We start from the raw sequence: 16,034 nt of genomic DNA, 5'->3' as shown, positions 1-16,034 counted from the left end.
TATATATTGGACTTCTTGGAAATTACCATGAGTTTGCTTGCAAAAACACTATCTCAAAAGTCGGATTCTGTAAAGAATTTTTTAAAGGCATCATAATCAGTATAAGTAAAAATTTTATTAATGTTGCTTAAATAATAATGCTTATTTGTTGAGTGATTGAGTAAAACTGTAAAAAATAGTTTTTTTTTAATCATTTATTATTAACGGTCCTTGAGATACATAGATCCCCATGGAGCATAAAATTAAATTTAACAGGTGTTCTAAGTTAGACACCTTTGGTTTTAAGTATTAACTAAATTTAACAACTTCCTCTGGCGCTGTAATCATTTGAAATTAAAGCCAATCCGCTCAGTTGACCCACCGACGTTAGCCAGCACTGCAACCACTTGGTGGTGGTTTCTCAGCGAAACTCGGTGGTCTCAACGCAATTCGACTCAAATCGAAAAGCGGATAGTGGATGGACGCCTCTCCGCTCCGGTTTCAGTACCAGTTTGCTCTTCGTGCACAGCACATCGAATATTTGTGAAGACGGTACGTTGGATCGCGCTCCCAGAACTCTGAGTAGATTTGTTTTGCCAGCAGAAGAATTGCAAAAGGCCGACGAGCGGATAGAAAAGAAAAGCGCGCAATTCGCCAGTGTGTTTATAAATAAATGGGAAATTAATTCATTAGCAACCACTATTCGCGCATTTTCCGCCCACGCCCACCCCGCTCTCTATTTTCCCCCCGCACCACCCCTCCACACACCGCTCTTCGTTCTCTATTACTCACTCAAAAAAACTCAACGTCAAATTTTCAACAGGTATTCAACGACGACGACGACAACAACAAATTGTCTTTTTTCGCGAACGAATAGAAAAAAGTGGCAAGAATTTGTTTACCAGTGTGAACGCGTGTGAGTGCAACAACGGGGAAAAGTGAAAACAACACAAATACAGCAGCAAAGCGCATCTAACGGTAAAAGGCGCCGCAAAGTATTCCCCATCTACGTATCCTTCCAGTGGATTAAAAAGGATTCTAGACTCGACTTGCCTGGGTGAGTAGCTTGTGGGGATTGCAACATTAGCTATTTTTTTTTGTTTGTGTAATTTTTTTTTCATTTTTTTGGGCTGTGGTCGGGAGTTTTTGGTGGCTTTATGTTTTCGATACAGACACAAGCGCAGAATGACTTGGACAGTATGACTTCATAGCACACACACACGCGCCAAGTTAATTGAGAGTAGCTTTGCGAGAGGGAGAGCAGAAGAGAGGCGGAGAGAGCCGGACTCACTCGCACGGCATTTGTATCTGTGTATCCGCGTATCTGTGAGCTGTCAAGCTTTCCGAGTGTATCTTTTGGCACGATATTCTTTCGACTTCTTGTTTTGTCAACTCGGCCCACATTGTTGTTGTTGCCAGCTCTCTTTGCTGCTGCCTTACTCCAATTTTCCTCTTTCTGTGTTTTCCTCGTTTGCTTCGCATTCGGGGGGAGGGTGGGAAATTCCCATTCGCCTCACGGTAGCCAAGGAAACGTTCCACAACACCGATCGGATACAAATGTATCTTAAAGTTACTTTTATTCAGCCGTTTACTACGCACTTTCTAGGTCTATAGTTACAAATGTATTTCCAAGCTACATATGTATTTCAACCAAAAGATTTAAATGCGTTTTATTGCTAAGTACGCATACTAGGAGGCAGCTGCTTTCAGCTAAATATAAAAACATAATTCTACGCAGTTTAGTTTACAAGGCAAAGTTAGGCATTCGACAAAATATTTATTAAAACGAAACGAACTCAATAGTATCAGAGATACTTTTGAATAATACTTACTTCAAAATAAAAATGTATCTCGAGTGCCAGAGCCTCATATATGGGCAAATAGCTTAACCAGAAGACAGAACGGATGCTTCGTTTGACCCATATGTATAAATTTGGAATTCTGTCGCATTCATATGGCATAGAGTTTCATAGGGTGGCTAAATCCACTGTTCAAATTCCCCTACCATTTAAACGTCACTGCTCCGAAAATAGAATCGATCGGCGGACGAGCAGGTTTCCGCACTTCTTATCAAACACTGAGCGATTTTTGCAATGGCATTTTTATTTTGTTTGATATCGGCTGGGTAAACAAGGACGGCTCCTTATCCCTTCCACTGGCATTGACAACATGGTTAGTACGAGTATGCGGTTCTGCGATAAGATAAGAACCCACAACAAAGGCCAGTTATGAATGGCAGGTGACTGGTGTCGCTACTTTGGCCCCCTGACCGCTCACCCCTCTGAGTCATGGCACGATTTTCACCATCCCCGGAAAACTTGGGGCGTTGACTTGGCAACGAAAAACCGTTCTTCGAAAGCCGCTGTTTACGTGGAGTTTTTTATTTTTTCTCCGGGAGGTGTGGGCTTTGACCCAAATAGTAACAAACATTAACATAAAGACTTCTTCTTCGCACTGCCAGGCCATGTAAAGTGGGAAATGAAAGAGGCAGAGCTTGCATTAGAAACCGGTTGCTGGCCAGCAGGAGAACTTGGCAGCACAGCAGACAAACAGATAAAGCAGCCGAGCAAAGCAAACGAGGAGTGCCAGCCACTGAATGCTAATAACTGTACAACCAGCGAGTGGAAAACTATAATATAAAAATCTGGAGAGGGCAGTAAGAGAACGTGCGAGCGGGCTAACGACTTGGCAGCACGCGAACATGGCTAAAAAGAGTCGGAATCAGAGCCAAAGCGAAAACCTGAATTCGAATCCGAATCTGACTCCGAGCGAGCGTTACCAACTAGGTGTGTCTTTGAGCGTTAGAAGCTCAGAGAGGGTCTCTCCGAAGCCTCTCGGTTTCTCTCGGGAAAAACAGAGACTAAGCCTGGTTTAAAGCGATTTTCCAGCGTGGCCAGATCGTTGGGAAGATCTCCGAAAATGTGGCACAAAGTATCTTCCAATTTATGAGTCCTCATCAAAGGCTTTTCTAGGCTATTCTTAGTTTGGCAGCACATTTCCACCCTCCTCTATCGAGGGGGAAACCAATCTAATCTGTCAACAAACTCAATCAGACGGAAGGCAGCTTTTCCAGAACGCTTTGAGCTACTCAGTTTCCGTCCCCTCGCCCCATCCTTGAGTTTTCCGTTTTCTATTTTTATTTCTTGTCGCATCGATTTTTTCTTCTGCGGATGGGGCGTCTATAGGTCTATGATTAATGTGCAAAGCGCTGGAGTGGACAAAATTCTCCTCGACGGCGGCTTGTTTGTTTACTTTCGCCCCCTTCACGACACTTTTCCCCCGCAGTCTGGGCAGAAATCAAATCGCGATGTGCATGTGGGTGCGGCATCACGACACAGGGAGAAATATTATCATGATTTAGGGTTTAATATTATGGAGCTAGTTCCAGCGCATCACCCATCTAAGGCCATTATCTTATGCTTAATTAGGTCTTTTTTAAGGAATGGGAAGACCTTATTTTTACTTGGCTCTAATTTGAAAAGGTAAAAAAAAACATTTGTTTAATTATTATGATATAAATATATTTAATAATGTATTGAGATACGCATTTATCCAATTTTATTAATGTAACAATTTAAATAAACTTTCTTAGTAATAGATTCCTAATTTATAAGGAATTATTTGTTGATAAAATTGAATTTATAATATAGAAAATTCCAACTTTAAACCCCAGATTCCGTATTCTTTTTGCAAAAGTAGTACTCCTTTTTTTGTGTATGACATTTAATAGTTAACCAAAATGGTGTTCGTTTGGAAAGCTTTTATTAGGAAAGTTTTTTAATAAGCTATTTCTAGTTTAAATTTTTGTACTGTGGAAGTGGCAGCCCCCACTGGATGCATTCAGAGTTCGTTGGCCAGGCAGAGCCAAATGCTTTAAATAGTCATTGGCAAGCGGGGCACTGGTGGTGCGGTGGTGCCGGGTGGTGCAGAGTGGTGGTGCAGGGCGGTGTGGGTGTGATTCACTGCGGTTATGTCGCCCTGTCAGCCGAGCGCCGATCGGAGCGGTAATTAGTCAAGCGACACACTCTTCCATAGAGCCGCCACTTGAGCTGTCCAAAAGTGGCAGCTGGTGACCAGGAACCCGTTCTCAAGTGGCTGCTCCACTTCTGGCTCATGACTCGGTGGTCATCGCCGTCTCAGGGTTCCAAGTGCCAAATGGGAGCGGATCTGGCTTATCGACCGGCGACAGCCAAGTCGCCATCCTCGACTGCAAGGCGGTTCCACTCCGTCGATAAGTCTATGCATTCGCAAAGGCGAAACACACCCTCTAATCGGTCTGTATTGATTGACCCACTTTTCCACTTTAGCACACAGTCCAGAATGCGCGAATGTTTACGTATTTCCCACTCCATATTTCCTCGAAAAATATACAAAGTAAGATGGAAGACCTGACGAGCTTGAAGAGAATGAATAACGAATGTTCACTGGTGTGTAATGATTGGTTCCAGGGGTCAAGTGGTGAATTGAAGAGAAAGCAGTCTTAAGTTCTTTAAAGAAAATACTTCAGCTTTAATTACCTTCATTAGTCAGCATAAACTGATTAAAGAAATATCTATCAAATTAATTTACATTTTAATTTATGCATTTCAACGGATGCTTTATCTTTCAAAAATGTAACAGCTTCCCTTGCGGAAATGCGGCCATGTTTATAAACGGATGTGAAGTCAGTTTCAGGCAATATCACTAAAAATCGCTCTTGTATATAATACATTTTAAATGCGATTTATTGGCAACGCTTCGTTGAACTCAGAAAATGGCAAGTTTGAAAAGTTTTGTGCACTTCACTGCCTGGGGAAATGTTAATGCTGATGGGCATTAAAGCGAAAGTTCAGTCACAATGACTGGTGGGAGTCCAGTATACATTTTATATACTATATGTGGGAGAAATTCAAAGTGCGGGCACGGCCATCCCGGGGGAAGTGACGCCACCACCTGGTGACCTAGGTTGATGTCAGACTAATAACTCGATGACACATGTCCGAGCCATCCCTCGGATACTCAGATACTCGGGCACACGGACCCTGGCCCTGCCCCGTCGCCAATTGAGTTTGATTTAAGTTGTATTAAATGAAACTTAATTAAAGGGGAGCGGGCTGCACCCAAGTACTCATGTTCTCATTCCGATTCTCAATTGAAACGACGCGATTGCCATCTTGTGTGCTTCTGCCTTCTGTCCGCCAGAGGAACTTGGTTACTTTCACAATAATGCCAGATATATGTAGATGTACTGCTCTGGGGTCGTCTGTTTATTCTCCTTCTGGCTCGCACATATTTATATTGTAACGTGAAGATTAGACGTGCGCCACTTGATGAATTTCACCTCGACCTCCTTCAATTGAGGCGTATGCGCTGAAATGTTTTTGGGTGTCGGCATCTCTTGCAAATATTTCTATAAACTCTAGAAATAGCTTTTGATATTATGCCTTAGCTGGTTCTGATCACTGATCCGGTGATGTCATCGAAAATAAATCGTGAGTGCCCACATTGTAAAAGCTTCGCGCTATCAAACATTCGAGCGATTTGTTTTGGTTTGCCAGCTAAACTCATTTGTTAGGCGGTACAATGTGAGATAATGGTGCTGATTCACCGCCGATCTTAGTCAAGTATGCCCTGTGGCACATTCTAAATGTCTGGGGGCCTGCAATTCGCCGAGCGAAAATAGTTGCAACCGCCCGTCGATGATGTCAACATTGCGTATGCGCAACCTTCAACTATGGGAACGAGCACGATGCCAAAGTAACGCTATTTGGAGTCCATATACACATGGTCTGCGAGCTACGAAGACGCCAGAATAAATAAAATAATAATATAAATTAGATGTTTGTCTGCTTTTCTGTTTTTCGGACTCGGGGATCTGGTTCTCAGCATACATATTTCATGTGTGTTTTTGTTTAATTTTGAACGCACGATGACGCCACCAGAGTTAATTCGCTTGGGGGTCGTGTCTGAAACTGAAACAGAAACGTACTATAACGCCATAGAAGACCTATCAAGAAGTCTCTGGCAAACTGGTTCGGCTAGTTTCCACTTCGGGATCGATGGCTCCCAATCAATTAAACAATGCGAGTAAATTGAACTCGATGCGCAATCGGTCAGTGCAGCTTGGGGCAATTGACTCTCGATCCTCGCACGTTAACCAAACCCATTCCCATTTCTCTACTCCCAATCAGCGTTGATTGAAGGCTCTTTTCTGGGTGGGGCCGTGTGTCCACATCCGTGGCAAAATGTCGATAGCGTATTTTTGCGAAAAGATACATTCCTATGGAATTATTGGAGCAATCTCCAGTCCCGCTAAATGCCGACCGCAAGCGGAATCAAATGGAAGCGGAAGGGGATAAAGGCGAGAACATGACGAAGCCTCGGCTTGCCGGCTTATATAACCCATACAGATATGGCACATATGTATGAGACCGAGACTTATGTCACTGCTGAACTTGAATTCAGAACGCGAACGTGAGCTGGCGTCGATCACTTGACTTTTCGGCTTACTCAAAGGACGTCCCGACTTCTGTTCTCATTCCCAAGTACTTTATATATTTAATGGCTTAATTACTGGGGCATAATTTGTATTCACTCGGCTGGATAATAGATCTGAGAAATCTGACTGTTGTGCGGTTTATGGCCAGCACAGTGTAATGGTTTCGGACTCGAAAGTTTTTACTATCTGCTTTCGCTAGTAAAATGTAAATTCAATTTGCAGTTCAGCTTTTAATGGACATTTTCTCTTGCGGCTCGCTGAAAATCATAGCCTGGAGAAATTCTAGAGCTCTTTCCAAACGAGTACGCAATTGCAGGGTGACATCATGGGCATTAAAAGGAGGAGGAAGTGCCTACCTCCTTTCTGGGTGTCCTGTGGGGCTATTTGTTTTTGTTCTTTTTTTTGCGCAGTGGCGCCAGGCAAATTGAGCAACTTTATGGCGCGTTTTACGCCCAGACTGCAGACATCTAATGAGGGAATGTCGCCCACACACACACATCAGCCCGCGGAGTGGGCACTTCCTGCCATTTAACTGGGATCCAGTGCACTTTACTAATCGCTCCACTCTCTTGCAGACTTCTCCAAACTGCTGCTGGCGTAGCCGATTCCCCGAAGCCAAGATGCCTGCGGAAGTTAAACCATCCGCGCCCGCTGAGCCGGAAACGCCGACCAAGAGCAAAGCCAAGAGCAACTCCTCCTCGCACGGAAAGCCTGCCCTCGCTCGAATCACCCTGCTGGATGGCTCCATTCTAGATGTGTCCATTGATGTGAGTAAACGGGGTGGATATATCAAAAGCACTAGTCATAGCTCATCATATCATAAAAACTAGTCATAAATTCTAGGGTTTTTACTTCTCAAAATTTACATAGCACTTAACTTTTAAAACTTGTTTTTTAAATTTAAAGATCACAATGACTCAATCCTAAGATAAACATCATTCTAATGTTTTTATAAATTAACCTACGTTGTTATTGTGGGATTAGTAATTCAAAATTAGTAATTACTAATTCACAAACAAATGGTATATTGCTATGGTATGCCTAAAACAATGTGCCCCCTTTAATATTGACATCACTGGTTACCTCATAATATTATCTTGTTGGTATACTCAGCTAATTCCTACTTAAACCTTTATTTCCACAGCGCAAGGCCATTGGTCGTGACGTGATCAACTCAATCTGCGCCGGTCTGAACCTCATCGAGAAGGACTACTTCGGCCTGACCTATGAAACGCCCACAGACCCGCGGACTTGGCTGGATCTGGAGAAGCCGGTGTCCAAGTTCTTCCGCACGGATACGTGGCCTTTGACTTTCGCCGTAAAGTTCTATCCGCCGGAGCCGTCCCAGCTCAAGGAGGACATCACGCGCTACCACCTGTGCCTGCAGGTGCGCAATGACATCCTGGAGGGCCGACTGCCCTGCACATTTGTCACCCACGCTCTGCTCGGATCCTACCTGGTGCAGTCGGAAATGGGCGACTACGATGCCGAGGACATGCCCACGCGGGCTTATCTGAAGGAGTTCAAGATCGCCCCCAACCAGACACCCGAACTGGAGGACAAGGTCATGGATCTGCACAAGACCCATAAGTAAGATTCCCGCATGTACCTTTCTGGACCCATTTTTACCTTTATCTTATTTCATCTCAGGGGCCAATCGCCCGCCGAGGCTGAGCTACACTACCTGGAGAACGCCAAGAAGCTGGCCATGTACGGCGTGGATTTGCATCCGGCCAAGGACTCCGAGGGCGTGGACATCATGCTGGGCGTGTGTGCCTCCGGCTTGCTTGTCTACCGCGATAAGTAGGATATACAAATTAAATTTAATATTGCGAATTCAAATTAATTAAAGCCATAACCCGTCTAGACTGCGCATCAACCGCTTTGCCTGGCCCAAGATCCTGAAGATATCGTACAAGCGCCACCACTTCTACATCAAGATCCGACCTGGGGAGTTCGAGCAGTACGAATCCACCATTGGCTTCAAGCTGGCCAACCACCGTGCCGCCAAGAAGCTATGGAAGTCGTGCGTGGAGCACCACACCTTCTTCCGGCTGATGACCCCGGAACCGGTCAGCAAGTCCAAGTTGTTCCCGCACTTTGGATCCACCTACCGCTACAAGGGTCGTACCCAGGCCGAGAGCACTTCCACGCCCGTGGATCGTACCCCTCCTAAGTTCGACAGGACTCTGTCTGGAGCTCGACTCACTTCTCGAAGCATGGATGGTAATTGCTTTAATCGCGAAAATTTCAACATACGATAAATTAATAGGATAGCCATTATACATAATTGAAAAGAATTTGTTTGATCTTGAGCTGTTATTTTTAAAACAAGCAGAGCAATTGTCTTCTTATTCACAATTCGTCGATTTAAAAAATGATTATTTCGATGATTGATGCTTTTGATATCAAATATTAATTTATTTATAACGATTTTCTGTATAACGAAGTTCCAACGTATCACTTAATAATGAGACTTAGTGTAGCTTACCACATATTTCTTGAGATCTTGATCTTGGGATCCTTTTTTAAACAGTTTATTGCTCTTTATATTTACCTCGTCGATTTCAAAAGTTATCATTTGGATGTTATAAGTTAATACCTTAAAAGTTTTTCAACATAAAGACAGAACGCCATTCTATGCTTCAATGTCATCTAAAATGGCTTTCCAATATCAATATCTATACATACTAACTACCTAATATTTTTCAGCTCTGGCCCTGGCCGAAAAGGAGAAGGTGGCCCGCAAGAGCAGCACCCTGGACCACCGAGGAGATCGCAATGCCGATGGAGACGCCCACAGCCGCAGTCCCATCAAGAACAAGAAGGACAAGGTAACCCATCCAGCCGTTAACCTACTAATGCCTGACGAAACATAGCTATTGAGATGAACATGTTTAACGATGATTTCGGAGTTAACCAGAGTTTTTTGTACTTTCTTCTCGGTTTGTTACTAACTCACAACCACTCACAAACCAAACAACCACACACACACATCCACTCTGTGACTCTGATTATGAAATGATGTGCTCGTAATGTTAACCCTCCGTCCCTGAAACACACCCTAAACCCTAACACTAACCAGTTGATGCGACAGTCGAGCACCGGCACGGCTTCGGCCTCCTCGCAAAGTTCCCTCGAGGGTGACTACGAGACCAACCTAGAGATCGAGGCCATCGAGGCTGAGCCCCCCGTTCAGGTTAACACTTTACTACCTACAAATGAAAAAACAAAAACCAAAGTATCCGATCCGACTCTTCTTCAATTTATCCTAACTTATTTTATCGGCTTTGAACTCTGCTTTTCGAATGTTGTGAGCTTACGTATGAAACGATTTGATTTGAAGTCTCCCCCGTTTTTTCGTTTATTTGTTCAGCTCAGGGCTACTACACCTCAATATTTTATGGATGTTCTGAACCTATTAATTTATATTTTTTGTTTCCATTACCGACTAACCAATAACCACTCTGGTAGCCCCCGAACGAGCTGTTCCTTGATCTTATGGTAATTTCTGTATAAAGACGATAGTCAAACAGTGCCGTCAACTGTCTGTTATATGTGCATTCATTTTATCTATCTACCTGACTTTTTTTGAGTGTTTATTTTAACTTTGATTTGATTATTTTGTGGCGTCTGTAACAGTCCTTTTCCCGAGCTGTATATACCATTTAGGGACACCCCAGTACAGTCCACACGAAACATGCATTGGCACTGAATATGCGATTCTACCAAAAAATACCATCTATAATACTTACTTACTCCTTGTTTTCATTCCGTTGCTTGTATTGTAAATTTGTATTGTACATCTCAGCCATTTTGTAGCATGTTGCCTATCCCGAAAATCTGTGATTTCTGTGGTTATGCCTGATCCATCTAACTAATGCACTGTTTTTCCCAGGATGCGGAAAAGGAGGCCAAGTTGCGTGAGAAGAAGCTCAAGGAGAAGGAGGAGAAGGAGCGCAAGGAGAGGGAGAAGCGGGAGCTGGATGAGAAGAAGAAGGCCGAAAAGGCGGCCAAGGCAGCTCTAGCTGCTGGTGCCGCTGCAGGAGCGGCTGTCAATGGTAAGGATCCTTAAAAGATTTACTGCTCCCATCACTAAATATCTCTATCTTAACCCCCAGGCAATGACGAGCTGAATGATTCCAACAAGTCTGACAAATCCTCAGGCAGACGTGTAAGTATCCCATCTGGTTTCGTCCAATTTAAGCTAGATCATAGTTCTGTAGACCTAAGTCTAGATGTTCTAAGCTAAGCGATAGCCCCGCACTGAATGCGCCCGCCCTCGTGTAAATATTGTTAAACCCTCCCCATTAACCACCCAAATCCACACCTTACCTTACTTAAGTTCCACCCGTAAGTTACGATAGTTTGTAGTGATACCCCAAATTGATATTAAGTTTACCTCATTCATTAAATGATGCTTATAATTTCCTTTGGTTAATTTTCCCCTCCCATTTCTTTTCGTTTTATGTTAATCCTTTTGATTTGATCCTCGAAAACAAACGATCCACCGACGACCCACAGGGCGTTGGCTTATTCTCCTCGGGTCGCAAGAGCAAGGGCGGCTCCCCATCCAAGGATGGCAAGGACAAGTCCGGAAAGGACAAGGACAAGGAAGTGGGTCGACTTGGTCTGGTCGTTACTTCTGGTCTGGGCGATGGTCAGCAGGATCAAAATCTGGACGAGGCGGCCAGGAATGCGGCCAAGAACCGAGGATCCACCACCCCGGGTGTCACTAGGCAGTATGAATATGCCGTTGATGAGGATGGCAATGCCAGTCCCACGAGGAAATCGTACACCCCTGGTGGTTTCCGCTACGATCAGGATCCCAACTCGAGGAAATCTGGTGCCGATGGCCAAGAGCAGCTGTCTCCCACCTCCCAGCAAAAGAAGATTGGGCTGGCCTTCAACTATGCTCCTGGTAACGAGAACGCTCTGAAGGAAACGGCCGAGAAGCTGAAGGCAGGCCAACTGTCCCCTCGCACCAAGGATAAGCTTAATCGCGGCCAGCTTTCGCCCAAGTCGCGGGCCAAGCTCCTCCAGGATCCCCTCCTCTCGCCCACTACGCGTGCTAAGCTCCAGGGTAGTGCTGTGGATGCAGCTGCTGTGCCCCTTAGCGATTCCCAGAAGCGATCCTACTCGCCCACCAAGGGACCCCAGGGCTACTCCTCTGGAGCTCCGGGCAGCTACAAGCCCATCGCAGATCCCACGGCTGAATTCCTGGAATCCCAGCGCTACAACAGGGAGCCAGGTTACGTTGGACCCTCTAAAGCTGGCGTTGCTGCTGGTGTTGCAGATGCTGCTGGCTCCAAGAAGCCTGGTTCTCCTACCAAGTCAGGAAAGGGAGTTCCAGGAGCTGGATCAGCAGGTGCTGCAGCAGGAGCAGCAGTTGGAGCCGCCGGAGCTGCAGCAGCAGCAGCAGCGGCCAAGCCGAAGAAGAGGCGTGTCAAGATTATGGTCATCACCTCCAAGTTCGATCCCTCCAACAAGCGCATCGATGCCGAGAATGGAAGCATTGAGCACTCCACTGGCATTCTAGACCCCGCCACCGGACTCATTGACACCAAGTACGGCGTGATTGATCCCAAGAAGGGAACCCTGGAGGCTCTGAACACGAAGACCGGAAAGAAGGAGGTTTTCCAAGGCGATGTGGATGGCAAGACTGGCAATCTCCACTTGGTGTCCGGAGTGGCGGATCCCAAGACAGGACGCTTGGATGACACCCTTGGTCAGATCGTGTGCATCACCCCTCAGGATAATCCTGTTGTGGAGCTAACGGTGATCACCAGTCGCATTGATCCTGCCACTGGAAAGATTGACACAGTTAACGGGGATGTGGAGCGATCCCTGGGCGTCCTGAATTTGGACACCGGTCTGTTGGACACCAAGTACGGAGAGATCAACACACGCACCGGCGAACTGAAGGCCATCGATCCCAAGTCTGGCAAGATTGTGGTCAGCAAGAATGTCAAGGTCGATCCGGGCACTGGCCAGATCACCATTCTGGGCGTTGTGGATCCCAAGACGAACAAGATCGATCCGAACCAGGGTCGCCTCATCGAGGTGGGCCAACAGATTGACCCCATTGTGGAGGTCACCTCCCTGGCGGGCAAGTTCGACTCCAAGAAGAACATCATCGATGCCAAGACGGCGCAGGTGGAGACCTCTGGTGGCCAGTTCGACCCCAAGGCTGGCAAGATCGATACCAAATACGGACAGATCGATCTGGTTAAGCATACGATCACATTCAATGACCCTAAATCAGGTAAGACTGTTACCAGGGACATCAAGATTGAACCAGCCACCGGTCAGATTGTGCTGAAGAACCAGGTGAACCCCAAGAACAACAAGCCCGATAAGGACTACGCCAGGATTATCTCTTTGAGAATCGTGCAACAGCGCGTGGATCCTGCCACCAAGGCGCCCATCACCCAGGTCAGCGCCTCGAAGGACAAGGACATCGTGGTGGATCCCAAGTCCAACCAGATTTGGGTGCCCACCGGAGCCACCGATCCTGCCACCAAGGAGCGGCAGTACATCTCCAGCAGCGTCGATCCGAAGACGGGCTATGTCATCACCATCTACGGCTACCTCGACCCCAAGACCAACGAGATCAAGAAGCAGACCAAGCTCGACCCCAACACGATCAAGATCGAACCCACGTCCGGAAAGATATACACTGCCACCGGCGAGGTGGACCAGGCCACCGGGGAGCCGCTGTACGCGACCACCCAGGTGGATCCCGAGTCCGGCGAGGTCTACACCAAGCTGGCACGCGTCGACCCCAAGACGGGCAAGATCGTGATCGTGCGCATCCTGCTCATCTCGAAAACCGACGAGCGCGGGCGCCCGGAGGAGATCGATCCCTCCACCTGCGAAATCGATCCCGTCTCCGGCCGCGTTCTTAAGTTCTTCAATAAGACCGTTTATGTTTACAATATGATTGACCCTGTGACTGGTGAAATTGTGCAGGTGGACCCCAATGACCCGCGGTTCGCTGGCGCCCGCACCACGGTGACCCACACGATGACCCTGACTGGAGAGATTGACCCCGTGACCGGCAGGATCAAGAGCGAGTACGGCGACATTGACCCGAACACGGGAGACATCGACCCCGCCACGGCCGTCACGGATCCCGTGACCGGAAAACTGATCCTCAACTATGCCCAGATCGATCCCTCCCACTTCGGCAAGCAGGCGCAGGTGCAGACCACCACGGAAACGGTGCCCATCACCCGGCAGCAGTTCTTCGACGGGGTCAAGCACATAGGAAAGGGCGCCCTGCGGCGGGATTCCGAGGGCAGCTCCGAGGACGACATGACCGGACAGTATGGCAGCGACCAGGTCAAGGACATCGTGCTAAACAGTCAGGCGGGACAGGCGGCCGGAAAGCTGGGCAAGCCAGTGAGCACGCCCACGGTGGTGAAGACCACAACCAAACAGGTGCTGACCAAGAACAACGATGGCGTGACCCACAACGTGGAGGAGGAGGTGCGCAACCTGGGCACGGGCGAGGTCACCTACTCCACGCAGGAACACAAGGTTAGCAAGGGACTCTACCCGTCACCGGTGAACCGGGATTCGCTTCTCCAGATTTTTGATCGAATTCGATTTGAGTCCTTGTATCCAATTTAATAGTATTTATTTTTTATAGTACCTACCACATATTTTATAATCAGAAATATGGAAAATGTTTGGATTCTTTATATCTTGCCATTTGATTGTTGGACAGTTGAAAAAAGAATACTCCCATATGGATAGTGCTAAGAGCCTAGTTTTTATTAGTTGTCAAAGGATAATCGAGTTCGATCGAATTCTAGGAAACTGCAAACCGGAAACCTTTATTTCGCTATCTTTTGCGCTTCGCCTTCCAAAGTTTTACCACTTTAAATTAGCCTCTGCCTAACTTCCGCTGTTGTTCTTGCTTAAATGGCTTAGTGTTCTGTTACTGTTTCATGTTCTTTGCCGTACGCACTAACCCACCAACCACTCACCTGCCACTCCAATCCACCTAGGCTGATGCTACACCCACCGACCTGAGTGGCGCCTATGTCACGGCCACCGCTGTCACCACCCGCACCGCCACCACGCACGAGGATCTGGGCAAGAACGCCAAGACGGAGCAGTTGGAGGAGAAGACGGTGGCCACCACTCGCACCCACGATCCCAACAAGCAGCAGCAGCGCGTCGTCACCCAGGAGGTGAAAACGACGGCGACGGTGACCAGTGGGGACCAGGTAAGATCGCATGGCTGCACCTTTTGTTCTGCATGAGTTGATTTTATTTTTATTATTTCGATGTGTTACGTTGTATGTTGTGTAGTATCAGAGGAGGGATAGCGTTTCCTCGACCAGCTCCGGCGACTCGGGCACGCCCATCGACGGACCCTACGATGGTGCCAGTGTGGTGCGCACAGATAACCAGGTGGGTCAGGCATGGCACTCTTGCAATGAGCAACCTTTTTTAAAGCGCTCCATACAGCTGTATCCCAAAAAGTTCCATTCTAACCTGTATAACTTTGGCTCTTACACAGAAATCTCCGCTGTATACGACCTCCACCACCACTGGACCCCATGTGGAAAGCACCCGCGTGGTTCTAGGTGAGGACTCCCCCGGCTACTCCGCACATGGCGAAATCATCTCCACCCAGACTGTCAGCAGCAAAACCCGCACTGTGGAAACCATTACCGTAAGTAACCGGAACTAACCCATCTGATCCCTTTCGACGAGCAAGAGTAAGTAGCCAGAGGTAGGCCTTCTCGTATATACCCTCTCTATCCGAAAGATATTTCCTGTGAACGTATGCACCACACTGTAAATTTCATGCCTAGTCCCTTGTTCGAATGGGTTCAAGTTCTGCAATCTATAAGATAACTTATAATAATAATAATGTTTGATATTCCCCACCCACAGTACAAGACCGAACGCGATGGCATTGTGGAGACCCGAGTGGAACAGAAGATAACCATTCAGTCCGATGGAGATCCGATCGATCATGACAAAGCTTTGGCCGAGGCAATACAAGTGAGTATCAAACGTGTTACTTTAAATTGTAAGAGATGCACATTACTGATACGCAATATTTTCCATCGATCACAGGAAGCGACGGCCATGAATCCGGACATGACAGTCGAGAAGATTGAAATTCAGCAGCAAACGCAGTAGATTTTATAACTATTTCTAAACACTTGAGAGGATTTTCTAAGTAAACCAGCACACACTCACATACATGAACACCAGCCCACGCATACGCAGCACTTGCAGTACACCTTTTATACAACCTATATCTATACATATACATGACCTCGAGCTGATGACCCACATGACATACCAATAAGAAAGAGATCGATTCCCAAGTATCCGTTACCGCTACCTTCTACGAAAATGCATCCACATGTTTATTATTTTTATTACAACTGTTGTTTATAATTACTTTTTATTACGTATATTATATATTAAATGTGCAAGGCAACGTTGAAATGAAAACTCTATATATTGTAAACCACGATTGCATTCAATTACAAGAATAAAACCTAAATGTACACACAAAACAATTAAGTGCTTTTCTGGGAGGCTC

At 46.4% G+C, this 16,034-nt stretch overlaps 1 protein-coding gene across 10 annotated transcripts; it reads left to right on the top strand.

Moving 5' to 3' along the window:
* Positions 1-425: 425 nt before the first annotated feature.
* Positions 426-16,011, top strand: LOC119552156 (protein 4.1 homolog). 10 transcript variants are annotated; one of them, XM_037861971.1, is made up of 17 exons: positions 426-531; positions 803-1,036; positions 7,033-7,224; positions 7,602-8,047; positions 8,108-8,260; positions 8,325-8,683; positions 9,170-9,291; positions 9,543-9,656; positions 9,932-9,961; positions 10,356-10,518; positions 10,579-10,631; positions 13,430-13,999; positions 14,473-14,694; positions 14,780-14,881; positions 14,991-15,146; positions 15,371-15,481; positions 15,557-16,011. In XM_037861971.1, exons 3-17 carry the CDS (start codon positions 7,078-7,080, stop codon positions 15,620-15,622), a joined length of 2,814 nt encoding a protein of 937 aa, XP_037717899.1. In that variant the 5' UTR covers positions 426-531; positions 803-1,036; positions 7,033-7,077; the 3' UTR covers positions 15,623-16,011. The 10 variants fall into 10 exon arrangements, with proteins under 10 accessions (XP_037717899.1, XP_037717891.1, XP_037717895.1 ...); XM_037861963.1 differs by having other exon boundaries at positions 10,982-13,999; XM_037861964.1 differs by lacking the exon at positions 426-531 and adding an exon at positions 619-636 and having other exon boundaries at positions 10,982-13,999.
* Positions 16,012-16,034: the final 23 nt, after the last annotated feature.

This window comes from Drosophila subpulchrella, chromosome 2R (genome assembly GCF_014743375.2).
Source record: "Drosophila subpulchrella strain 33 F10 #4 breed RU33 chromosome 2R, RU_Dsub_v1.1 Primary Assembly, whole genome shotgun sequence".
NCBI lineage: Eukaryota > Metazoa > Arthropoda > Insecta > Diptera > Drosophilidae > Drosophila > Drosophila subpulchrella.
This window is presented reverse-complemented; position numbering and strand designations above follow the sequence as displayed.

Excerpts from the sequence above, each read along its gene's own strand:
- LOC119552156 (XM_037861963.1), top strand. The coding sequence starts at position 7,078 with ATGCCTGCGGAAGTTAAACCATCCGCGCCCGCTGAGCCGGAAACGCCG. Across the intron at positions 14,695-14,779 it reads CGGTGACCAGTGGGGACCAG|TATCAGAGGAGGGATAGCGT; the intron begins GTAAGATCGCAT and ends TATGTTGTGTAG. Across the intron at positions 14,882-14,990 it reads TGGTGCGCACAGATAACCAG|AAATCTCCGCTGTATACGAC; the intron begins GTGGGTCAGGCA and ends GCTCTTACACAG.